This window comes from Callithrix jacchus, chromosome 4, assembly GCF_049354715.1.
Source record: "Callithrix jacchus isolate 240 chromosome 4, calJac240_pri, whole genome shotgun sequence".
Taxonomy (NCBI): Eukaryota; Metazoa; Chordata; class Mammalia; order Primates; family Cebidae; genus Callithrix; species Callithrix jacchus.
This window is the reverse complement of record NC_133505.1, coordinates 14,370,112-14,395,770: the sequence shown is the minus strand read 5'-3', so window position 1 is coordinate 14,395,770 and position 25,659 is coordinate 14,370,112. Positions and strand designations below refer to the sequence as shown.

At 46.3% G+C, this 25,659-nt stretch overlaps 2 protein-coding genes across 6 annotated transcripts in view; one reads left to right on the top strand and one right to left on the bottom strand.

Moving 5' to 3' along the window:
• The window catches only part of GMPR (guanosine monophosphate reductase), a 147,289-nt gene extending 124,424 nt beyond the window's left edge, over window positions 1–22,865 (top strand). For 2 of the 3 annotated variants that reach the window (XM_035294832.3, XM_002806679.6), the window contains 3 exons: window positions 3,567–3,609; window positions 7,189–7,348; window positions 11,934–12,434. In XM_035294832.3, coding sequence (XP_035150723.1) covers window positions 3,567–3,609; window positions 7,189–7,348; window positions 11,934–12,114 — 384 coding nt within the window. In that variant the 3' untranslated portion in view covers window positions 12,115–12,434. Of the gene's footprint in view, window positions 1–3,566; window positions 3,610–7,188; window positions 7,349–11,933; window positions 12,435–12,913 lie in introns of those variants that run through there. The other variant, XM_078368290.1, reaches the window with a different exon arrangement.
• The window catches only part of ATXN1 (ataxin 1), a 463,177-nt gene continuing 455,074 nt past the window's right edge, over window positions 17,557–25,659 (bottom strand). For all 3 annotated transcript variants that reach the window (XM_078368284.1, XM_078368283.1, XM_054254787.2), the window contains one exon: window positions 17,557–25,156. In XM_078368284.1, the coding sequence (XP_078224410.1) occupies window positions 24,626–25,156 (531 nt within the window). In that variant the 3' untranslated portion in view covers window positions 17,557–24,625. The remainder of the gene's footprint in view (window positions 25,157–25,659) is intronic.

Here is a 25,659-nt window from a genome sequence, read left to right as displayed (position 1 = left end):
TCCGGGAACTTATCCTTTTCTTCCAGGTTTACTGGTTTATGTACATAGAGTTGTTTGTAATAACCTCTGATTGTTGTTTGTATTTCTGTGGAGTCAGTGGTGATATCCCCTTTATCGTTTTTTCATTGCATTTATTTGATTATTCTTTCTTTTCTTATTAATCTGAATAGTGGTCTATTTTGTTGATCTTTTCAGAAAACCAGCTCCTGGATTTATTGATTTTTTTTTTTTTTTTGAAGGGTTTTTTTGTGTCTCTATCTCCTTCAGTTCTGCTCTGTTCTTAGTTATTTCTTGTCTTCTGCTAGCTTTTGAGTGTTTTTGATCTTGCTCCTCTAGCTCTCTCCATTTTGACGATAGGGTGTCGATTTTAGATCTTTCCTCGCTCTCCGGTGGGCATTTATTGTGGTAGATTTCCCTCTAGACACTGCTTTAAATGTGTCCCAGAGTTTCTGGTACACAGCTGTCTTCGTTCTTGTTGGTTTCAAAGAACATCTTTATTTCTGCCTTCATTTCATTGTTTATCCAGTTGACATTCAGGAGCCAGTTGTTCAGTTTCCATGAAGTTGTGCGGTTCTGAGTTAGTTTCTGAATTCTGAGTTCTAATTTGATTGCACTGTGCTCTGAGAGACTGTTTGTTATGATTTCCATTCTTTTGCATTTGCTGAGGAGTGATTTACTTCCAATTATGTGGTCAGTTTTAGAGTAGGTGCAATTCGGTGCTGAGAAAAATGTATGTTCTGTGGATTTGGGGTGGAGATTTCTGTAGATGTCTATTGGGTCCGCTTGGTCCAGGTCTGAGTTCAGGTACTGGATATGCTTGTTAATCTTCTGTCTCATTAATCTAATATTGACAGTGGAGTCTTAAAGTCTCCCACTACGATTGTGTGGGTTTGTAGGTTGTTAAGAACGTGCTTTATGTACCTGGGTGCTGAGCAAGTATTTTTAAGCAAAAGAGGCAGGCTGACAATTCACAAGTTATCATTCATGTCCTGTGGTGCCGTTTGTACTTAAATATAATGTTAATTCTTTTGGAAAAACAAAAAAAGGACTCCTTGTAAATTACCGCTTTGAATACTTGCATAGAACTAAATACTAGCCCAAATGATGATGATGATGCTTTTAACAACCTTTCAGCAGCTGTGAATATTTATGTGTGAAGACATATGTGTGTCTTAGATTGCTGGAGCGACTCTGCTTCCCGAGAACATGGCAGGACACTTTGAACACTTGGAAATATAGTAGCAGGAAGCAGACTGCCCTGTCTGTCCTGAGGCACCATGTGACGTTGGGTGGCTCTTGGTTAAATGTGCAACTGGGCTTGTGTGGTCTACGCTGTCCATTTCACAAGTGCACATACAAAAGCACCCTGTGTGCAGATGACACCGTGATAAGATTTCCTCTTTGCGACACGTTACACAGTTGTATTAACTGTGGATCTCTTGGCCCATCCTGGGAAGAGCGAGGCTGATTTTCTTGGGGTCCCATAGCACAGGGCCCGTGAGTCAGGCCTCCTCACTCACCACAATAATATGAAATTTTCAGGACACCACAGGAGACACAAATAGGTGAACAAAAGAGTGATTTTTTTGAACCAGAGTTTTGCTCTTTGTTCCCCAGGCTGGAGTGCAGTGGCGTGATCTCAGCTCACTTGCAGCCTCCACCTCCTGGGTTCAAGCAGTTCTCCTGCCTCAGCCTCCCCAGTAGCTAGGATTACAGGTGCCCACCATGCCCAGATAATTTTTACATTTTTAGTAGAGATGGGATTTCACCATGTTGGCCAGGCTAGTCTCGAACTCCTGACCTCAGCTGATCCGCCTGCCTCGGCCTCCCACAGTACTGGGATTACAGGGCTGAGCCACTGTACCCAGCTCTTTTTTTTTTTTTTTTTTTAAGTCATACATAGGTAGGACTTATTTTAATGGGAACATGTGTTTATTTAATCTGTTTGAGGCCAAAAGTGTGAAACTGTGTAGAGCTGGCTTTGATAAAGAGATGAAGCACTTTGAAATTAATTGGCATGGCAAGCGAAGGGCACTTTAAGGTTGTACCTCTGAAAGGTAAATAAATACGCCAGGTGCGTTAACAAGGTGTATGGAGCTGCAAGCCCTGTTCCTGTCTCCACATGGAGGGTTTGGGCCAGATCACATTCGGCAAGACTACTTCAGAAATAATTAGTCCCCAGTGCTCTGTGGCCCTCTGGGGGTCAGAGGAGCCATGTATGAATAACACATTTGATGGAGGACATAATTGTAGTCGGTAAATGTTTGTGAAGAAAAGGTCCAGCCTTCACACTTAACCTTTTGATCAGAGCTGCAAAGAAGTGAAACAATATTGAAGTCCTACCTCTGGAGTGATGACAGGCCTCATGGGTGGATAAAGAGGACTGAGTCGCAGACACCCTCTGTTCTCAGTTTGAGATGTCCTTTTCAGGATGGTTCATCCCAGTTTCCCGCCCTCCAATTCCAGACCTGCATGTACCTTCCTGCAGGTTGCAGGCACGGGGTAACCCGGGTACCCTGTCTTTCCTCCGTTCCTTCGCAAAATGGGTCCCACCTTCTGGGGACAGGTGCTTCCCTCAGAGGCCCTGCTGTTTATCCTAGACCCACACTGACCTTCGGGCTGTGTCGCCGTCACGTGAGCCCTGATGCTGTCTCCCCTTGTGCCGTGGCCTCCGTGGCTGTCCCTTGCATGTGGCCTCTGGCTGTCCCTGTGTATCTGGCTGCTGCTCCAGGGAACTGCTGCTGTCCTTGCCCCCCTTGAACCAAACCCAGACTACATTAGGAGTGAGTAGCAGGTAGCGGCCTGGGCGTTTGGTGTCTTGTGTTTGTAAGCAAATGCAGCTAGCTCTGCATCCTAGAAGGCTTGGACTGTGGCTGGTGTTTGAACCATACCCCCATAGCTGAACCTTGCTAAGCAGCCCAAGTTAAAGACGGGGCCTGCTACACATTCGGCCAGCCCAGGCGTGCTCTGCATGGGTAGTGTGGGTGGAAGACAGATACTTGATTTTAAGGTAACTGTATGATACGTGAGGAATAGGAGACGGGGAGGTACCTGGAAAGATAAAAGGATTAACTCAATGTCCTTTTCTTGGCTCTTAAAAGAATTGAACCTTTGTACTAAATAAATCACACCTCACACCAGGCAGAGAGGGAAAGGTGACTCCTGAGTGAGAATGAGTGTGGACGGTGGAAGGGTGGGGTGTGTTATATAAGGGGCTGGCATGCGATGAGGGCCGAGCCCCCCCCACCCCCACCGCTCACAGCTCCTGCTGCCTTCTGCTCGCCAGCAGAAGTGCCTGAGCCCAGGCGGGCAGGTGGTGGGTGATGCCAGCCTCTGACCCACAGATGAAGTCTGGATGGGCTTGGGAGTGAAAGATGCAATATTGAGGGGAATACACACCCTGTGAGACAGCAACAGCCGTGGTGGTGGTGGGGGGCATGGGCCCCTGTGCTTGCTGGGGACTGTGGCGGGTCTGAACCCCTAGTCACTGGATCATCCTGGGGTAGGGGACAGCCTGGCTGAGCTCCCACTGATGATGTCCTGTCCTTGCTTTTTCCTCTGTGAAGGATGGAGGCTGCACATGTCCAGGGGATGTCGCCAAAGCCTTTGGTAAGACCGGGCCCTGGTGCAGAAGGAGGGAAGGAAGGAGGGAGGGGGCTCCCTGCACCTCTCCAGGTGGCAACCTGAATGAGGAGGGGGACCTGCTGGGGAAGTTCTGGGCCTGCCTGGAGCTTCCTTTCCCTGGGTTTCAGCCCCAGTTGGCCCAGATCCCAGCATTGGTTTGTTTCTGGTCCACGGCAAAGCAGGCCACAGATGCCCCAGGAGATGGATCTAGGGGTAACGTCCTGCAAGCCAGGAGTGGGTGAAGTCATGGTCTTTTCATCCCAGAGCAGGGAACTGTGTGGGAACTACAGGGGGCGTTTTTTGGAGCCAGCCTGGAAAAGTCCCTCAGTGGTTTCTCACTGGAGGCTGGAGCCTGCCTTCCACTAGGGGGCAGCAGTGCCTGCTGTGAGCCCTTGGGATTGGGGATCAGGGAGCCGTGGTGGGAGGGCAGCAGGTCCTGAGCTTTTCTTGGGAAAGCACTAGAGGTCGAGCATCTCAGCACCACAGGCAGTAAAGCACAGCTGTCAAGCCCCTGCTGGCCACTGAACTGCAGACTGCATTCGGAAGTCAGCGCCGGCCCTGTGGCTGCAGGCTCCAGGGGCTGTGGGTGCCGGCAGGAGGCAGAACCGAAGCTCCCATGCCTCACCCTTTGCTGATGCCAGAAAAAAAATTCAGTCTGGTGCGGTGGCTCATGCCTGTAATCCCAGCACTTTGGTGGGATCCACCGAGGTCGGTGGATCACTTGAAACTGGGAGTTTGAGACCAGCCTGGCCAATACCCCGTCTCTACTAAAAATACAAAAAAAAAAATTACACAGGTGTGGTGGTACACACCTGTAATCATAGCTATACTTGGCAGGCTGAGGTGGGAGAATCGCTTGAACATGGGCAGAGGTTATAGTGAGCCAAGATCGCCTCACTGCGCTCCAGCCTGGGTGACAGAGTGACCCTGTCTCAAAGAAAAAAAAATTACAAAATAAATGTTCAGCCAACAACCCTGGTAGTGACAAAGGAAAACGTAGGGCAGTGTTCTTAGTAACAAGGTTTCAGAGCAACCCAAAAGACGTCATAAAAAATGGGATTTAACCTCATCCTAATCCTAGATCCTATCTGTGGAAGGGAATCTACAGACCCTCCACTGATCCCAGCTTCCTGTTTTATAGTTGAGGGAACTGAGGGGGGAATGACAAGGTCACAGTCCTGCAATCGGGGGCAGAAGGAGAAGAGCACAGTGCCTCTGCTAACCGGGACTGTCTCATACCCTGTGTTGTTGTAAGGATCGTTGGCCAAGGGCAATTTTACGATTGTGGTTTTGTTTTTTTGAGATGGAGTCTTGCTCTTGTGACCCAGGCTGGAGTGCAATGGCACGATCTCAGCTCACTGCAACCTCCGCCTTCCGGGTTCAAGCAATTCTCCTGCCTCAGCCTCCTGGGTAGCTGGAATTACAGGCACCTGCCACCACGACTGGCTAATTTTGTGGGTTTTCTTGTTTGTTTGTTTGTTTTTTTAGTAGAGACAGGGTTTCTCCATGTTGGTCAGGTTGGTCTTGAACTCCCAACCTCAGGGGATCTGCCTGCCTCAGCCTCCTAAAGTGCTGGAATGACGGGTGTGAAGCACCATGCCTGGCTGCGATTGGTTTTTGTGCTGCACCTACTTAATACAGGTGGTGGTGCATCTTGGACTCTGTGTTGCCTCACACATGCTCTCTGTACAGAGAGGGAGCCCAACACATGAGAAGGTGCCTTGCAGATCACAGTTCCTGGGCTTTGGACCACGCTCAGCTCAGTCTCCCTTGGGTGTCATTCCCTCCTCGACTGTCTGTCAGTCAGTGCAGCCATGCTTGTGCAGAGACTCCGTAGAGGGAGAGGGACGGTGTCAGGGAAGGATGCCAGAGTGTCCCAAAACGAAAAGGGCTGGGAACCCGTCAATGCGTTCTTTCAGTGTGTCTCTGTGTTCCTGCTGTTGACATCTGCTCCTCTGCTTTGCTCCTGGAATTGTGGTCATCAGGAGTCCTGGCTGGACACCAGTTATCCTCTGGCTCCTTAAAATCATGGCAGGAGGACCCAGGGCGTCAGCATTCATGTTAGGAACCCTGGAAGGGAGGGGGGTCTTCAGAGGTAGCTGCCATGTAGGAAGGTTGTGTTGCGCCTTGCTTCCCTAAGTGCTAGAAATGTATACCTCTCCGTCTGTAACGCCAATGCGATACAGAATGGACTGTAATGCCAGTGAGAACCCTATTGTGCTCTACCGATGTTTAAATGACCAGATTGAAGGCGTCAGGGCCACTCTGAGGGGTTCCTACGTTTTCTCCTCCTCATTAGGATTTGGCAGGCTCCCCTCCTCCTTCATCCTCTTAATGCATCTGCGCCCCGCCGCCTGCCGTCTTGTTCTGTTCTAAATGTGAACCCTCAGTAGGACTTAGGAGGGGAGGTTGTAGCAATTCCTTAGTTAACAGGCAAAGAAGAATGTCTCTGCACAGTGATCCGTGAACAAGATGGGGAATGAGAACCATTTTTATTATTTCTCCCACAAGTTCCTTTCCTTTTTTGACAGCTTAATCATTTAGCGTCTACCATGTGCCACGCACTTGGGATAAACATAGAGCCAGCCCCAGGCCTGTGCCATCAGAGCCCACAAAGACGGGTAGCTTCAGCACCTCTGTCTCCTCTGTGCCTGTCCTGGAAGGGTAGTCATTGGGTGATGATTAGTATGGCGGAGCGTTTGGATTAGTTTGGAAGTCTAATTCGTAGCACAGTGGTGGTGCAGGGAGAGTTTTACGAGGCTTCCATGTTACAGGGGCTTCTTTCCTTGAAGACGTCTCCAGTGTAGGAGGTTCATTCTGTTCTGAGGCCCTTTCCTGACCTATAAATAGCTCTGGGAGTGTCAGAGTGCAGAGAGCTTCAAGTACAGACCAGACGCCTGAGGGGGCATGTAGAGGAGTCGGTGCGTGAAGTATAAGATTCGATAACGTGCTTTCTAAGATACTGCTCAATTTTTTTTTTTTTTTTTTTTTTTTTGAGACCATTTCCCTCTGTTGCTCAGGCTGGAATGCAATGACATGATCTCAGCTCACTGCAACCCCTGCCTCCCGGCTTCAAGGGATTTCAGGCTAATGTTTGTATTTTTAGCAGAAACGGGGTTTCATGTTAGCTAGGCTGGTCTTGAACTGCTGACCTCAAGCGATCTGCCCGCCTCGGCCTCCCAAAGTGCTAGGATTACAGGCCTGAGCCACCGCGCCTGGCAGAATACTCCCTGATTTTTAATGTTTCTCTGATTCTAGAAGAGTTAGATCTGAGGAAGGTGGTCCTAGTTAGCCATTAGTAGACGTTACGCATGGTCCAGTGTAGGGGATACCAGCCCCATACACTGTGGCTGCATTTGTTTCTCCCCGTGTCCCCTGGCCCTGTCTCCCTGCGTGGAGACCCTCTCCCTTTTTCCAGGAGAGATGTGAGAGGCCCATCATCTCTCTTGACTACAGCTGGCGGAGGGGGAGGCATACTGGGCAAGCACTTGGATTTTGGGGGAGCCTGCTTCCCCTGCGCTCTTTTCTCTGCTACTCTCTTTTGTCCCCACTGTTGGCATATAGGAGCTGGAGCCGATTTTGTCATGCTGGGAGGGATGTTTTCAGGTCACACAGAGTGTGCTGGAGAAGTGATTGAGAGGAATGGACAGAAGCTCAAGCTCTTCTACGGGATGAGCTCAGAGACGGCCATGAAGAAGCACGCAGGAGGAGTTGCTGAGTACAGGTGAGGGGCGACCCCCGAGACACACCCTCGAGGCCTGGCCTTGCTCTTGCTTCTGCCAGAGATGGGATGGAAGTCGGTCTAAATAGCAGCTCTGTGTATATGAAAGCACCATGGGAAGGGGTTCTTTTTAAAGAACCCTAATTTTTATCCAGTTAGCATTTGCAGTGCTTGGGGTTCCCAAAAGCAAGCACAGAGCAGAAGCGTTTGGGGACAGGTTGGAAGGGTGACCAGGGGTATGTGTGAGTGAGTTCCAGTCCTGAAGGGAATATTCCAGACCTCTGGGGTGGGTGGGATTATTCCTTGTCCTTCCAGTAGAACCATTGCTGAGCTATCCCTGTAAGCTTTGATCTCTGGCTTGAGGGGAGTTGAGGCTGGAAGACTGGAGTTGAAGAATGACTCTCCTCTTGCACGGGAAGCAGTAGGTGTGGTCTAGGTGGCCAGGCCTTTCCTGAAGAACGCCGTGCAGCTCGTACAGCTTCTCCCCTGCCTGCAGGCTCTGAGAGTCGACAGGCAGCGTTTTCAGCATTCATTCGTGTCATCCACTCGAAGTGGGGCTCACTTCTGATGTGTGTTTTTATTTTGTATTTTTTAATTATTTTTGAGGTAGAGTCTCACTCTGTCGCCCAGGCTGGAGTGCAATGGCACAATCTTGGCTCACTGCAACCTCCCCTCCTGAGTTCAAGTGATTCTCCTTCCTCAGTCTCCCAAGTAGCTGGGATTATAGTTGCCTGTCATCATGACCAGCTAATTTTTGTATTTTTAGTTTAGACAGGGTTTCATCATGTTGGCCAGGCTGGTCTCAAACTCCTGACTTCAAGTGATCCACCCACCTTGGCCTCCCAAAGTGCTGGGATTATAGACGTGAGCCACTGCGCCCGGCCCCGGATATGTGTTTTTAACCCATGGTTTCCAAAGACACCTGGGTCTTTCCCGATTCACTTCCATTTTAACTGTCTACATATATATGTGTTTGAAGAACCTGATGATGAGGCCAGGCACAGTGGTTCATGCCTGTAATCCCCATGCTTCTGGAAGCCAAGGTTGGAGGATTACTTGAGCACAGGAGTTCCAGATGAGCCTAGGCAACATAGGAAGACCCTGTCTCTACAAAAACTTTTAAAATTAGCTGGGTGTGCTGTCACATGACTGTACTCCCAGCTACTCAGGAGGCTGAGGCAGGAAGATGGCTTAAGCCCAGGAGTTGGAGGCTGCAGCGAGCTATGAGCATGCCATCGTGCTCCAGCCTGGCCAGCAGAATGACACCCTGCCTCAAAAACAAAAGAACCTGATGACTGTATACTCACTGCCTCACCCTGCTCCATAGAGCCTGCTCTCGGCTCTCATTGCGAAAACAAGCTGTAATACAACATGGGGTCAGGACCGAAGGTCCTCCATCCGCAGAGGGAAGCAGGCTGTGAATTGGCTGGTCGCCTTTCCCCAGGAAACCTCAGGCTTTTCCCTCCCGTTTTCAGACTTTGTTCCAGTGCTGGAGTGGAAACCTAAGCCCTCCCTGGCCAACACCCTTTTATTTCCTACCACCCATTCCACACCCAAAGGCTCATTTTGAGGACCTGGGACTCAGATGTATTATATAAAGTTCATATCAAGTTAGCAGCAAAATCTCAGAACTCCACTGAGATTTGTAGGTGGGGAGATTTGGGGAGGTGTGGGTATTCTCCCAGAGTTCTGTTCTTCCATAGGGTTCTGGTTGACTGACTTCAGTCTCATTCTCCCTGGTCTCTTTCTCTTTTGGTGGTGAACCTCCATAAAGATATTGTAGCATGGGAAAAAGCAGGATGGGAAAGATTGATGGGGACTGCGCCAATCAGAAACACGGGGCACGCTCACTCCTCCCAGGTAGCCCCCCGGGCCCTCTTTCCTCCATGCAGTCCCTGTTGGAGGAGGAGGTTGCACAGTTGGGTGAGGAGGAGGAGGTACAGAGCTGGACCTATGGCCAAGAAGCTTAGTGCTTTACCAGCAATGATTGTCAGCGTCCAAGGGCCTCCACATGTCTCCTCTGCCAGAATGTAAGCGGAGCTTTCATGGGTGAGCAGCGGTTAGGTGCTTTGCCTGGAGTACCTGTTTTGCCCTCGTGGTTGCCTCTGTTTTGGGTTCTAAAAAAAATTGCTGGGCGCGGTGGCTCACGCCTGTAATCCCAGCACTTTGGGAGGCTGAGGTGGGCAGATGACAAGGTTAGGAGATTAACACCATCCTGGCCAACATGGTGAAACCCATCTCTACTAAAAATATAAAAATTAGCTGTGCGTGGTGGCGCGCACCTGTCATCTCAGCTACTCAGGAGGCTGAGGCAGGAGAATCACTTGAACCCGGGAAGCAGAGGTTGCAGTGAGTTGAGATCATCCCATTGCACTCCAGCCTGGGAAACAGTAAGACTCCGTTTCAAAAATATATATATATATAGATCAGGAAGTCTACAGTAGATCAGGGTATGCTACAAACAGAAGCCAAAGAGCTGAAAGAAAAATCGTCTCCTATAATTTCAGCAGGGTTTAGATAGAACAGAAAAAAAAGATTCAGCAGTGGCAAGACTCAGTTCTGGAAGTGGATTCAAATCTTTGACAAGGAAGGAAATTGCTAAGGAAATGAACCTTAATGTAAAAGCTGCAGCTTGAGCAGGCTGTACCTGCCTGCCTCTCTCTGTTTCTGAGTCTCTCTCTCTCTCTCTCTCTGTCTCTCCCGTCTGGCAGTTTTCAGCCTCATGACCGTGATCTCATCATGAGAATGCTTCCCGACTTTGACAAATGACTTATGTGCACAGTTATGTACACATTACTGGTTCTTTTCCAATCATTAACTATTTCATTCTCACGCTGTGGCGGGAAGCAAAGTACCTTCATTTGACAGATAAGCAGACTTAAGCATCAGCAAAAAAGGAACTTGTCAAAGGTTAAACCAACACTTAGCAAAGGAGCAACAATGAGAAGAATCTAGAAATTGCCAACAAGCCCCAGGAAGGCCATGGAAATACCTTAGGAAAACGAAATGTCCATCATTGCAGGCATGTGAGCACAGATGCCCGTCTGGGGTCATAGAGTGCTGAGCCCTGCACTGTCCTGGGTAAGGCCAGTGACTTTGGCTTCCTGAACTTAGGGCTCTAAACCAGCTGATGGTTTATGTAGCTAAATTTTACCCATGGGTAGTCCTGCCTCTTCAGTGACCAAGAATTAACACCCTTTTGAAATTCTAGGTAATGAATGTCTAGTCAAGAGATGTTCTTCGAGGCAGGTGGATCACCTGAGGTCAGGAGTTCAAGACCAGCCTGGTCAACACGGTTTCACCATGTCTCTCCTAAAACTACTAAAATTAGCTGGGCATGGTGGCGCGTGCCTGTAATCCCAGCTCCTCAGGAGGCTAAGGCAGGAGAATTGCTTGAACCCAGGAGGCGGAGGTTGCAGTGACCTGAGATTGTGCCACTGCACTCCGGCCTGGGTGACAAGGGCAAAACTGTATCTCAAAAAAAAAGAGAGAGAGATGCTCTTTTCCAGCTGAAGAGAACGGCTACAAAAAGTTCCAGAATTTGGGTACTTGTTAGAACTTGCTGGCCCTTTGATGAGAGCTAGAGTTTTGCCGAAATTTCAGGTTTCCTTCTGGAAATACAGTCTGGACCACATCCCCATGTTGCAGGACGGGGACATAACCTGTGTTACCCAACTAACAGTCACGCAGTGTTACCGGGTAGCCTTGTGAAGAGAGGGACCTGGGCTGAGTGAGGACAGTGAGATGTTGCTTAGTGTTCATGCCATAGGCCGGACCTTGTGAATTTCTAAATAATCTAATGAAAACGTGAAAGATGCAATCCACAGCCCGGAAGCCTCCAGAACTAAGACAGGTCTCGGTTCTCCTCCGATTCCACCTTGCTTGGACCCACACATGTGAAGGGGGATAGGTGTAGTGACTTGTAAGAGAACAGGGAGGCAAACTGGGGTGCCTGTGTACCCACCAAGGCAGAAGGCCAGGCAGGCGATCAGGATGGAGCCACCTCAACTTGCTGGTAACTTCCACGTAACCTGGTGGGACCTGAGTTGTCCATTCTAAGTCCTGGTCATCCCCCTTGAAGACATTTGGTTTCTGATCTCAGAGCGGGCAGGCAGGAGGTGAAGCTCTGGGCTTTTCCTGTGACTGGTCTAGGAGGTCAGGAGGCAGTTGCCAGGGGCATCTGTCAGGGCCACTCTTTCTTGGGGCTTTTTGGCTTCTGGCTGTTGGGAAGTTGGTGTGCGTGTTGAGGTAGAATAGAAAGGTAAAGGTGGTTTCTGTTAGGGGCAGAGGGGAGCGTGTTGCTGGAGAGAATGTCACCAAGCGGGGTGGTTTGTGCCCCCAGCTCCTTCAAGTGCTGCGCACCAGGACTTTGCTGTCCCCAGTGTGCAGGGCTGCAGCAAGGAGCCCGTGCCCTTTGGGTGGGAGGCATGTTGGCACTTGGTAGAATGTGGGGATGGGGTCAGAGGGCGGGGTCTGGCTTTCTGAGTGCCTCAGGGGCTGCAGAAAGTGCTGGAGCTGGGAATGATTCTAATTGGGCTCCTAAAGGGAAAAAATGTCCATAAAAAAATAAACTGCCTTTGTCTTGCAGAGCCTCCGAGGGGAAGACTGTGGAAGTGCCTTACAAAGGAGATGTGGAAAACACTATCCTGGATATTCTTGGGGGACTGAGGTCCACTTGCACCTACGTGGGGGCCGCCAAACTCAAGGAGCTCAGCAGGAGGGCCACGTTCATCCGGGTGACCCAGCAGCACAACACCGTGTTCAGCTAACCCCGGGAGTGAAGCGGCGTCCTGCCCGAGCGGAAGCTTCCAAACCTGCTCTTCCCATCTCCCTCCTAGTCTGCTCGGGCTGAGCTTCTGACTGCTGCTGAATGGTGGAATGCTGTGTGCTGTCTCCACCCTCCTGCCGCCTGGAGCTTCAGTGCCCTCTCGTGTGTCTTCTCGGGGACCCAGACGCAAGGCACTGGTTGGGGCAACGTCAGAGCCCTGCTGCCCAGAACTCATAACCTCATTGTTCAAACCGACACTTGCACCTTTCTCTCTTTTTTAAAAGAAGATGGTTTCACTTTAATATAATGCTATTATCTTAAGACTTGATGAAGTGCTGGAGTTTGTATTTGTAGGAGTCATGTTGAATGGTTTGGGATTTGTTTTGCCTTCTTTCTAGACAGGCTGGTAGCAAGCCACTCCTGGTGATTAGCAGACAAGTCACCTTAGGAGGAGCAGGGAGAGAAGGACAGTGTGGGGCGGGGGGGGGGGTGGGGGCGGACAGGCCAGAGTCAGAGTAACCACCTCTAGCTTTTCCAGCAAAAGCCAGAGGTGGTGGCATCCCCCACCTGTAGCTTTTGGTTGCTAGAAAAGAACAAAAGCAATTAACTGGAGAGAGTTTTCCCAGCTGATACTCACAAGATTGGGGCAATGTGTTTTCCTGAGACTTTCATTACACGTGCTTGTCAGGGACAAGTCATCTGTCCCTACCAGTTTGCTGTCGCCTCTAGGAAGCTGTCCCTGTCCTGGCTTCTCATTTCATTTTGTTTTCTTCCATCTTTCCCCACCCCCACCTTCTCAGTTCCAACTCCCTTTGAATTTCCATTGGATGTTTTATGGAAAGGTTATCTCCTGAGAAGTCAGCAAGTGGAGATGCACTGCAGAAGAGCCACACCTTTGATTAGCGGCACCCTAAAAGGTACTGGCTTGAGACAGGAGTTAGAGACATTCTCTTGTCGCCAGGGAATCCTTTCCTGGAAGGACCACACGGCACTACTACATAAGGTCAGTGAATGGGCTGGGAACAATGACGTCTTGGAGAACCGGCCTGTGCAGCTGACCTGCAGCAGCCCCCCAGGATGCTTGTTTAAACAGTGAACACAGAAGAAGGGATGACCGGCCACTTAACTTCCAAGTATTGAGTTCCAGGCCTGGAAAGCTCAGATGAGGATGTTTTACTTGACTTTTTGATAAGGCTAAAGAGCAGGTACGCAAGTCAGTTTTCTTTGGAAAGGCAAACAGTGACCCTGGAGTAGAGAAGGGCCACAGGGTGCTGCTGTGTCAGGGTGAATGAACGGCCTGATTGTCCACAGTGACTGAGGGCGTGAGAAGGGTGCAAGCAGAACCGTCTCACTCTGGGATTGTACAGGCCTGCTGGTCATTTAAGAATATGTTGAGAGATCCAGCAGTGTTCAGTCCAGTGCAATACTTCTCCCTACTAAATCCTTTACGATTTTTAAAAAATTATTATTATTAAAAATAATTTAATAAAAATTAAAATAAAAAAATTATTAACACTCTTGTCATCCAGGCTGGAACACAGTGGCGGGATCACAGCTGTGGTGAACAGCCTTGACCTCCCAGGCTCAAGTGATCCTCTCACCTCAGCCTCCCAAGTAGCTGGGACTACAGGCACCTTGCCACCATGCCCAGCTAATTGTTGTATTTTTTGTAGAGACAGGATTTTGCCATGTTGCCCAGAATGGTCTCAAACTCCTGGGCTCAGGCCTCTGCCCACTGCAACCTCCCAAAGTGTTAGGATTACAGGTGTGAGCCACCACGCCCAGCTCATTAAGAGTAACTCTTGCACCTTTAGAAATACAAGGGCTGCACTTTGGAGACAGGAGGGCCAAGAGGCTGTTTAACATGGAGCAAGACGTGGGGCGTGGCTGCAGGCTCCCCACCGTGTCCTCTTTGAGGTGTGAGGCTCTCTGGCTGGTCCTCTGGAAGGTGTGTTTTATGCTTATCTTCAAATGTTCGTTTTTAAGAGACTATTGCAAAATAAGGGAGAGGGGTGAAGGAAAGGACATCTTAAAGAGAGTTTTTTTTTTTTTTTGAAGAAAGAAAGGAAGAATAAAGAAAGAGAACGGGAATCTAGCTCTATTGCCCAGGCTAGAATGCAGTCTAAAAATGGGTATTGAAAACCTCTTTTATGCCAATAAGTGTGCTTAACAATGGAGACAGGAAGGAATAAGGGAGGAAAATAACAAGCAGCCAACCAATATTTCATTTAAACCTGTGAAATGCTATGTAATTGCTGAGGAGTGATTTACTTCCAATTTTGTGGTCACTTTTTTAGAGTAGGTGTGATGTGATACTGAGAAAAATGTATGTTCTGTGGATTTGGGGTGGAGAGTTCTGTAAATGTTTATTAAGTTTACTTGTTCCAGGTCTGAGTTCAAGTCCTGGATATCCTTGTTAATTTTCTGTCTTGTTGATCTGTCTAATATTAACAATATAGTGTTAAAGTCTCCCACTATTACTGTGTGGGAGTCTAAGTCTCTTTGTAAGTCATTAAGAACTTGCCTTATGTATCTGGGTGCTCCTGTATTGGGTACGTATATATTTAGGATCGTTAGCTCTTCTTGTTGAATTGATCCTTTTACCATTATGTAATGTCCTTCTTTGTCTCTTTTGGTCTTTGTTGCTTTAAAGTCTATTTTATCAGAGATGAGAATTGCAACTTCTGCTTTTGTGTGTGTGTGTTTACTGTACTTTAGGTTCTGGGGTACATGTGCAGATCATGCAGGATTGTGGCATAGGTACCCACATGGCAATGTGGTTTGCTGCCTCCATCCCCCCGTCACCTACATTTGGCATTTCTCCCCATGTTATCCCTCCCTGACTTTCCCACCCACTGCTGTCCCTCCCCTAGCTCCCCTGCAACAGACCATAGTGTGTGATGCTCCTCTCCCTGTGTCCATGTGTTCTCATTGTTCAATACCCGCCTATGAGTGAGAACGTGCGGTGTTTGATTTTCTGTTCTTGTGTCAGTTTGCTGAGAATTATGGTTTCTAGATTTATCCATGTCCCTACAAAGGACACGAACTCATTGTTTTTTATGGCTGCATAGTATTCCATGGTGTATATGTGCCACATTTTCCTTGTCCAGTCTGTCGTCGATGGGCATTTGGGTTGTTCTAGGTCTTTGCTATTGTAAACAGTGCCGCTATGAACATATGTGTCCATGTGTCTTTATAACAGAATGACTTATAATCCTTTGGGTATATACCCAGTAATGGGATTGCTGGGTCAAATGGAATGTCTATTTCTAGGTCCCTGAGTATGCGCCACACTGTCTCACAATGGTTTAACTAGTTTATACTCCCACCAATAGTGTAAAAGTGTTCATATTTCTCTACATCCTCTCCAGCATGTTGTCTCCAGATTTTTTAATGATTGTCATTCTAACTGGTGTGAGGTGGTATTTCAATGTGGTTTTGATTTGCATTTCTGTAATAATCAGTGGTGATGAGCATTTTTTCATGTTTGTTGGCCTCCTATATGTCTTTAGTGTCTGTTCATAATCCTTCTCCCACTTTTGGATGGGTTTTTTTTTTCTTGTAAATCTGTTTTAGTTCTTTGTAGATTGCAAAAATTTTTTCCCATTCTGTTGGTTGCTGGTTCACTCTAATGATTGTTTCTTTTGCTGTACAGAAGCTCTGGAGTTTGATTAGATCCCATTTGTCTATTTTGGATTTTGTTGCCAATGCTTTTGGTGTTTTAGTCATGAAGTCCTTGCATATGCCTGTGTCCTGAATGGTTTTACCTAGGTTTTCTTCTAGGGTCTTTATAGTGTTAGCTCTTGTGTTGAAGTCTTTAATCCATCTGGAGTTAACTTTAGTGTAAGGTGTCAGGAAGGGGTCCAGTTTCTGCTTTCTGCACACTGCTAGCCAGTTTTTTCCAACACCATTTATTAAATAGGGAATCCTTTCTCCATCGCTTGTTTTTGTCAGGTTTGTCAAAGATGAGATGGTTGTAGATGTGTGGTGTTGCCTCCAAGGCCTCTGCTCTGTTCCATTGGTCTGTATCTGTTTTGGTCCCAGTACCATGCTGTTTTGATTACTGTAGACTTGTAGTACAGCTTGAAATCAGGTAGCATGCCTCCGGCTTTGTTCTTTTTGCTCAGGATTGTCTTCGCTATGTGGGCTCTCTTTTGGTTCCATATGAAGATTAAGGTGTTTTTTCCAGTTCTGTGAAGGTCACTGGTAGCTTGATGGGGATAGCGTTGAATCTATAAATTACTTTGGGCAGTATGGCCATTTTCATGATATTGATTCTTCCTAACCATGAGCATGGAATGTTTTTTTCATCTGTTTGTGTCCTCTTATTTACTTGAGCAGTGGTTTGTAGTTCTCCTTGAAGAGGTCCTTTACATCCTTTGTTAGTTGTATTCCTATATATTTTATTCTCTTTGTAGCAATTGTGAATGGAAGTTTGCTCATGATTTGGCTCAAAGGGAGCTGTTAAAAATGGACTAGCAGTAGTAAGGGAACTTGTTTCAGAATGGAGTGGTCAGGGAGGATGACACCTGTCTGTCCACTGTGGCACCCCTAGGCCTGTGTCCCTTGTGGGGACACGTGCTGCTTTACCCATCTTCTGTAAAGATTTTGTGGACTGGCTCTTCGTTTCCACAAACCAAAGGCAAGTTCTTAACAATCCAATTTTTAGGGAAATGGAGACTGAGTAGTTAAAAGTCAAAAACTCACCAGGATCATTTTGAAGCAGAGGCTTCATAAAGTTAACTTTTTTTTTTTTTTGAGACTGAGTTTTGCTCTGTCGCCCAGGCAGGAGTACAGCAGTATGATTATGGCTCACTGCAGCCTTGACTTCCTGGCCCAATGCCATCTTCCCACTTCGGTCCCCCAAGTAGCTGGGACCATAGGCATGTGCCACCACACCCGGCTAATTTTATGTTTTGTAGAGATGAGGTCCTACTATGTTGCCCAGGCTGGTCTTGAACTCCTGGGCGTTAGCAGGCCTCCCAAAGTGCTCAGATTATGGGTATGAGTCACTACGCCCAGCCTCCGCATTGAATTTCTAATGAGCTTGAATTACAGTAAATACAATAAATAATAAATTTTCCACTTTCAGACCTAACCAGTTTAGAGCAAATCTTAAAGAGCATATAGGTTATGCCCCATGAGCCCATGAAGCTATCACATTTAAAGACAAATAGACCTCTTGTGAACAGCAGTGTTCAGCTAGGAGACATAAGCATGAACTGAAGAAGCCAAGACATCAGGTGTGGATATGTGCCTTTTATCTTAGAACCTCATCTCAAGCACACTCTTCACCCCCCAAAAAATTAGCAGTGAAGGCAATGCCTCCTGTTAACCTCCCCACGTCCGACCTACCCAGGGAGAGCAGGGGTAAATAGGAGAAATTAATACCTTTTTCCTGGCCTCCTCTTAGAGGACCCAACAGAAGGCAAAGACGCACACCTGCAATTGGCACTGTTATTTTATTAGTACGAGTATACTGAAACAATAAACTTGTACTGGTATACAGACAATTTATTTAAAACAATTTTGTTCAAATTTTGAATCAAACATTGTTTTATTATAATAATGAAATAATTTCTACCTAGAAAACCTGCAAGCACCATCAAAGAAAGGGACCATAAAATTCAATAAACAGACTCGAGTGTATCCTACAAATAGACACACCACGATTAGAAAATAGAATATGAATTCTTCCATTTTTTAATATTTGTTTTAAAAAAGCTAGTGCAAGTACAATATTTTACACTGGAATTACAGAGAGTATGCACGCATATGGAAAAAAGTTCTCCTGTCACAATAAAAGCTCTTAACTATTATGTATGCACTTAAAATTTTCTTTTCAATAAGGTGCAAAACATTCCTTCCCTAGTTCTCCTCCGTACTGGCCATGTCAGTCTGGTAGTGCCCTCAACCCAAGTTCTGGTGTCTGTTTTCCCTTGGCCTGTGGGAGGCATATGATTGGAAGTTTGGTGGTAATGATCCGTTATTAAAACATCCAGTGGTACGAGTCTCACAGATGGCGCTCGGGCCAGGACTCGACTGGCTGGAAACGAAGACTCTAATCTGAAGGTCACCACAAATACTGACAGGGACTATCTTGAAACCTCCTTTCAGCTGACACTAATTTGGATTTAGAGTTGAGTAGTCAGGCTGGGGAGAGGAAGAAACCCCGCCAAAAAAGGGCAGTCTTTACAGAACTGAATGCACAGGTATCAAGTTCAAATGCACTGACTCAAGGATTTACCCCACTCCTGGACCAGGTAACTGAGAGAGTAGGTAGTTCCTGTAAGAACCAGAGAAAACCTATGCACCGAGATTCTTGGTAACTGCTCTGAAGACAACAACAGCTCGAGCTAGTGTCACCTAATACGTGGTATTCTGGAGGACAGGATGTTATCTTGGTAAGGATGACTGTAAACAGCGCTTCCAATGAAGGCCTTCAGATTGGCCACAGAAAAGGGGACAGGCTCACCGGCCACCCAGACAGCAAAAGAACTAAAGGGAAAGAAAACGTGGGCAAAGCCTCCAATGTATCTGCAGTGGAAGACTTGAGTCCTTTCAGGTAAGAAAAGTTATGGAAAGTCTTAGAGATTGTTATTGTATAGATACTACCTATTGGCCAAATGCACTTAATTTTAATACAGTTGAACCATTTGTATGCAAGTCACAGGGACATGAAAAACTGAAGCCGGCATTCCCTCCGCCCACACAGGGGAACGTTAGCTACCAGGACGATCGCCTTCCATGAGAAGGGAGGGGACGAGATTCTGAATTTAAGAATTGAAAGCGGGGTGCTTAATATCCCCACAGCTGTCCAGTTTCCGCTGTCCGGCTTGATGTGTGGACAGGAATACTATTCTGAGAAGTTGCTCCGCATTTATTTTGGCCTCTTTATAAAGAAACTAAAGTAAAATGAGGCATTTTGACGCCCCCCATTTAAATGAGGTGTGGGGGGAAAGAAGGTGAAGTTATTTTTTTGTCCCCATAATGAGTCCTATTTGATTGGTAGCCTGGAATCCTTGTTACAAACACGTCATGTTCAAGATTATATTCTTTGGGTTTATAGGAACAAGAAGTGCTGAAAATGTCAAATACCATCTCTGAAGAAAAAGAAGTTGCAATGGCTTAAGGGTTTAGACTAAGAAGGGAGCTCAGAGAAGTACTTCCAGCATAGGAATGAACAGTATTCTCAAATAGCAGAATACGAGTTCCCCTCCCTCAGACGAGGGCCATGTGTAACAAAAACAACATAAGCATAGGTATAGTTTAAGAGCCTTTTACGTAGTAATTCTTCCTGGCCGTAACCATACGAATCTGATCATTTAGACATGACAAATTTCTATGTACAAAAAAACATGTAACTTTCAACCCTTCTCTGCTTTTTCATTTTTTTTTTAAAACAAACAAAGTATGAAACTCATTGTTTCAACAGATCCATTATCTTTCAAACACTGAATGAATCATTTCGACATTCATTTTTCTTTTGTGCAATTTTTAAAAACATTACCTGTACTCCTCAAAGTGAGTGCTTCAAAATTTTGTTTTCTTCAGCTTCTCAAATTAGGTGTACATTAAAAAAAAAATTCCCACAAGGTTATAGTGCTACAAGAAAAGATCCTATCAGTAAGGTAACATTTGAAGCGAGGTCATCTATGTAAAAGAAATCTCAGCTCCGGAGTAGAGGTGTGCAAGTTGTTTGGAGTTTCCCTATGCCAGAAATACAACACTGTCCGTGGAAAAGAGAGGAAACCAACCTAACACAATAGCAGGTGCGTGTGCTTTATAAAAAAGTATATTCTCCGTGTTACTACTTGATGTGTTCTTAAATTCTCTATTTCAGAAATCCTGGGTTAAAAACAAATGTGGAAGCAAAGGCCTCCACTCCACTTACAAAAAAAAAAAAATTGTAATTCTCTTTCCTTTCATATCACCACCGAAGAAACTGAATTGGGCCACGGAGTCTGCCAGCCCTCTTTTCACCTGGTGCAAATTGAAGTGCAAAGAGTTTCAGAAGACAACAGACCAGTCTGTTGAGCTGCTTGTGGCTCCTGAAACAGTAGCCATGACAACCTGCACAGCTCAAGAAGCCTGGCCTTCGGTCCGAGAGCTCTGCTTCCTCACCCATATCTGAAATAGCATGACATTAGTGTCTTCAAAAGCACTGGAGATTTTTCTGTGAGAGAAATAGGTTTCCTTAGTAGTCACAGATGTTAAAAGGGTATTGTCAATCATTTCCTTAAAAAACAAAATCCAGAGCTACAACAACAAAAATTTTGGCAACATATTTCTGTAAAGATCAAACTATGTGCAAAGAGTGGATTTTATGATTACTAGGAGCTACTGTTCATCTTGAACATGCAGCATTATATTGCAATCTATGCGGTATCTAAGGAGTAATCCACAAGATGCAGGAAATCCAAACATTCCTTGAAATTGTACAACCCTACTCCAGAGCAGTCAAAGTGCTGCTTCTGGACACATCAGTGTACCACACACACACCAGCCCCGTCCCTGAGTAAGAGGTGTGAAAGGTTCCGCAGAGTCCCTTTAGGGGAGAAGGAGGGATGCTGCCACTTCCTGGTGGGGTGGGGGAAACCCAACACACTCACCTAACAGAAAACATAGAGGCTCACAATTCTGAGTTAGAAATGGGATCAACAACAAAAATCAAATCATCCCAAACTAAACTGGGTGAGTAAGGGAAAACGAAAAATTGACCGACATAGAAAATTATCCTGAAAGTCCCAATGAAAATGCAATTTGGATTTCCACTTTAAAAGATCTGAGGTAAGCGGCATCCATCTCTGTATCCCTCCCTCCCCCCTCTGCCCCAATGTGGCCCAGACAAACTGAAATAATTCTTAAGTTAAACATTCTAAGGAACAGTCATTTTATATATTTAGAAATCCCTAGAAAGAGAGGTTCTTGTTTGTTGGTTTCTTATTAATATTATTATTTTTTCTTTTCGCCCTGACTAATTTCTTGGTGATTGTGTTCCACTGTAAACGCAAAAGGCCTGCTGTTATTAGTTTAAAAATGGAAAACAGGAAAGAAAGAACAAAAGACGGCTGTCAGTAAATATTGCAAAGTGGACATAGTACAGAGGCACATGGCTGATCCTTGTAAGCTGAACGGCACCGAAGAATTTCTACCCCTGTCATCGTTAATGTTTGCTACACAGAAGCGGTGACAGAGGCTGCTCTGGGAGCCTCGGGGCCCGCCAGCGTCTGCAAACAGGAGGCTCCTGCCCTCTGTGCATTCTTCCTATTTGAAGAGAAAGCTACCACAGGGAGTGGTGACCGTGGTTGGCAGTGGTCCCCTCCACAGCCACTGGCCAGCACGCTCAGAACACACGCACAACAGGCCATACTTCCTGTCCAGGCTCAGAGGCAGGGCTCCAAGTCTCAAGGACACAGACTCCGAGGAGGGGGCCTACCCGCTCGCAGAAAAGACCGTGGAAAATGGGTTGACTCCAGGCTACCTGGCTCCAGAGTGCGTCTCAGAAATGAATCTGTCTCCTTCCTCTCCACACTCCACATTCACTATTCCATGTGGTGACAGGTCTCCTTGGCTGGCTTTTTCTGCAACGCGGCAGCAGACGCACGGGGCTCCTGAAGGCTGCCCGCCCCAGCACTCAGCATCTGCAGCAAGGGAAAGGTGGGAGGCGCTCTCCCTGCTGGCTCCTTCCCTCCAGCCCTGCTCTGGCCAGAATGGGGAAGATCAACCAAACAAGGAAGAAGCGGAAAGGGAATAAGCTTTAACTATAGAGCACACTGGTCAGACTCTATTGGCACAGAAAGTATTGCACATGCTAAAAAAGCAAGAGAATGAATGGGACAAGTGCTTAGAAAGAACCAATTATTTTTATAATTCCTATACCTGAAATAGAACCACAAAAATGATGATGTTCCTATTGCTGCAAACCACGTGTGTTTTCGCATCTTAGTGTTAGTTTAGTGGATCCAGTCAGTTCTGTACTCGAAGTAAGCCAAAAGGTGGTGTGTGTTTCTCTGAGTCCACATGAGTTGTCAATAGTGATACTAACGAGAACAAAGTCTGTGTGGCAGCCCGTATTCCTCTTACCATCAAAGGTTAAAAAACAAAAAGAAAAAAAAACCTAATAATTGCAAGTGCCCTGAGCAGAATATATGGAAGATTAAGCAAGTTCTCTGAACAGAAACGTTTAAAAAATACAGCACTAACTAAGCAGTCTGACCGCAAGAATGAGCCCACCCACCTCTCTGCAAGCATGCTGAGAGGGTAATGAAGTTCCAGGAAAGTCAAGGAACTATTCTAGCTATTCTAAACCTATTCAGATGTTTTTGGTACACCCCAGAAAATGGTTTACAAAAATCATTAGTCCTGCTGAGTGCTAAATGTAAATGAATACTAGATAGCCAAAATGTGGGCTGATGATGTCAGATTTTTGTTTTTTAATTTGTGAAATGAAGGAAATACTATTTTCAAGGGGGTAAAAGAAAAATCGAGTATGGATTTGTTCAGGTTCGCTGCAGCCCTCGAAGTAAGAATATTTAAACATTTCTCCCTACTTATAAAACGTTTTTTTAAAGCACTTTAAAGATGCACTCAAAACCCACAAATGATATTTCAGATCTCTGGGAATGAAAGGTTTAAACTATGAAATACCCTTTCTGGGTTTGTACCAAACATTAAATCTTGATTTGATTTTGAATAGAAAAAAAAGTCATTCTGAAAATAACACTAATAAAGCAATTGTTTTAAAAAAAATCTTGCTCACATATATAAATGTTTTTATGGAAAACTCAACAAATCTGAAGAAAATTCTCAGAGTTTCTAAGAGCCCACTAAGACCTGGGTTTTTGTGACAGATGTGGTAAAAAGACCAAAATGAATTTTCAAAGGAACATAACCTTATAAAATGGCCTAGAGTTTAGGCAGGTTAGAAAGAAATTTTGCTACATTTATTTATGCTCGTTCAGTCCCCCAAACCTTTCCCACAATGTTATTGGATAAAAACTGCAGGAATATCACACAAATTACAAACTCAAGATGTGCAAATTGCAAGGTTCTTTAAAAGTTCATCTTAAAAACACTGGACAAAAATGAGTATTCTCTTCTCCATCCCTTTCCTCAGTTCCTCTGCCCACTCTGCATATGCCTGTAACTGTTTCTCAGACATCAAAGTGAAAGTGCCTCCTGTCAGGTAGTACTTGGTCATTTATTGTCACACACGAGTTCATAATTCACATTCATCCCTTGAAACCACATTGAAACTTTCAATATCTTGCTCTTCAGCAATTCTGCAGAGCTGAAATGTAGTTACAGTGTTGAAAAAAAAGAAAGCAACTTAGTTTTTTTTTTTTTTCCTCTTCCCAAAGAGTTTAAAATGAGATACAGTACTTGTTGAATGAGAGACCAAGATGCTTGGTAATAAAGTGTGAACGGTATTTTTAAATGCTTAAAGATAGTAATATATGCTCATCTTCAAAATCTAATTCCTCATGTCACACTGGAATCTGAAAAAAAAAAAGTGGCACCCGAGTTGTCCATAGTCATGAACTATAAACAGTACTAGAATTAAAAGACAGATTTTGCAAACTCATTGAGAAGAGCTTCCGTTGCTGTCACGGAAGGGCAGTTTGCATCTACCTCTTGGGAGTGAAGTCAAGGCAGTAACCTGATAGGTCTTCCTAACACTGCACAGGAACCAGCGTGGGTGTTCACTCTCTCCCCGCCCCACCCCCAAACCCCCTTACCCCACGTGGAGCCATGACAGCAGGGGCTTCCCTGTCCACGACACCCTGGTGACATCACTGCACTAGTAAAGCAGAAATGAAATCCCGCATGTGGCAGTTGCTCTTTAAAAAAAAAAAAAAAGATATCAGTGCAGTCAGGCCCCATAGGGGGAAATATATATCTATACAATTAAAAGTTGCTTTTACTGTAAAATGTTGGAGAGAAAAATGTTCTTTTAAATGGTTAGCTTTCCAAATCTGCCATCTGACGCGTCTCTGCGATGCCCTGAAGCTGGGTTCCTGCTGTTGATCGTGTACATGGGAACCCCAGGAGGACCCTGCTCTGAATCCCCAGTCCCATGCTGATAACAAGAGAGGGAGGCAGAGAAAAAGAGACCCTCACTGGCCACCACAGTGCCTCTGCACCCCCACATGCATGCACCCCTGCAACTCTGCAGGACCCTTCCCACGGAACTTTCCCCTGAAACTAGCAGGAGTCAGCGCCCCGGGCTGCTTCTGTGCTGCTAGAGAAGGCGGGTGCCCCTGAAGCCCCACTCCTTTCTTCCCAGGGGATGCCTGGAGCCCCCTTCCTCCCGCCTGCTCACTGACACTCGTGGAAAAAGCATATGCACCAGTCTCCTGCGACACACCTGCTGTAACTCTAATGACAAGGTTAGAACAGAAACCTAAAATAAGAGGAAAACATGTAAATACTGTGTTATTTAGCCTACAGTACAGTAATCTGGATACAAATGATAAGGGAGAGCCACGTTTCCTTTCCCCACGCTGCCTCTACTTGCCTACATTAGACCGGCCTTCAATGCAAATCTTAACCTCCTGAGGAATTAGAGAAGGCTTAGGAAGAGTCAAAGGTGGTTCATCTTCTGACTTCTCCAGTTTGCGGCTCTCCGGCGCCGACCACCTCCTCTTCCTCGTGGCCGGAGGCTTGCTGGGTTCTATTTTGGTGAGGAAGGGTGCTGCGGGCAATCCCATTTTCTCTGGAAACTTCAGTTCGCCATTCTCAGACAGCATCTGGGCACTCCCCTGGTGGATTCCGTTTTCCTGCTCAGCATACCTGTGTCTGCTGCCCGCCAGGCCGTCGGCCTTTGAGTGCTTCAGCAGGACGCTGGCGGGATCCACGGGCTGGCCCTTTTTAACAGAGCCGTTCTTCAGGTTCTTGAGGGTCAGCGAGATGCAGACATCCCCAACTGAGAGTTTGGAACACGGCAAATCAAAGAGCTGGCTGGTTCTCTCCGGACAGCAGGAAGACCAGCCCTGTCCAAACACAAAAAAAGGATACTCTACCAAAACTTCAACGCTGACCTGCGGAAACAGGGAGAGACAGAGAGAGGAAGGAGGAAGGGAACAAATGAAAACGTTTTTTCTTTGATTTAAGCACACGTATGAACTCACACACACACACACACACAGATACATACACAGACACATACACAGGCACACACAGGTACACAGACACGCACATACAGAGACCGATACACAGGCAAACACAGGCACACACAGATACATACACACAGACACACGGGCACAGACAGACATACACAGGCACACAGACACACATACATACAGATATACAGACACAGGCATACACAAAGGCATACACAGATACATATAGACACAGACACAGATAAACAGGCACACAGACACGCACATACAGACACAGGCACACACACATACAGACATACACAGGCACATACACAGGCATACACACACACAGACACACAGGCACATACACAGGCATACAGACATGCACATACAGAGAGATACACAGACACGCACACAGATACATACACAGACATACAGAGACA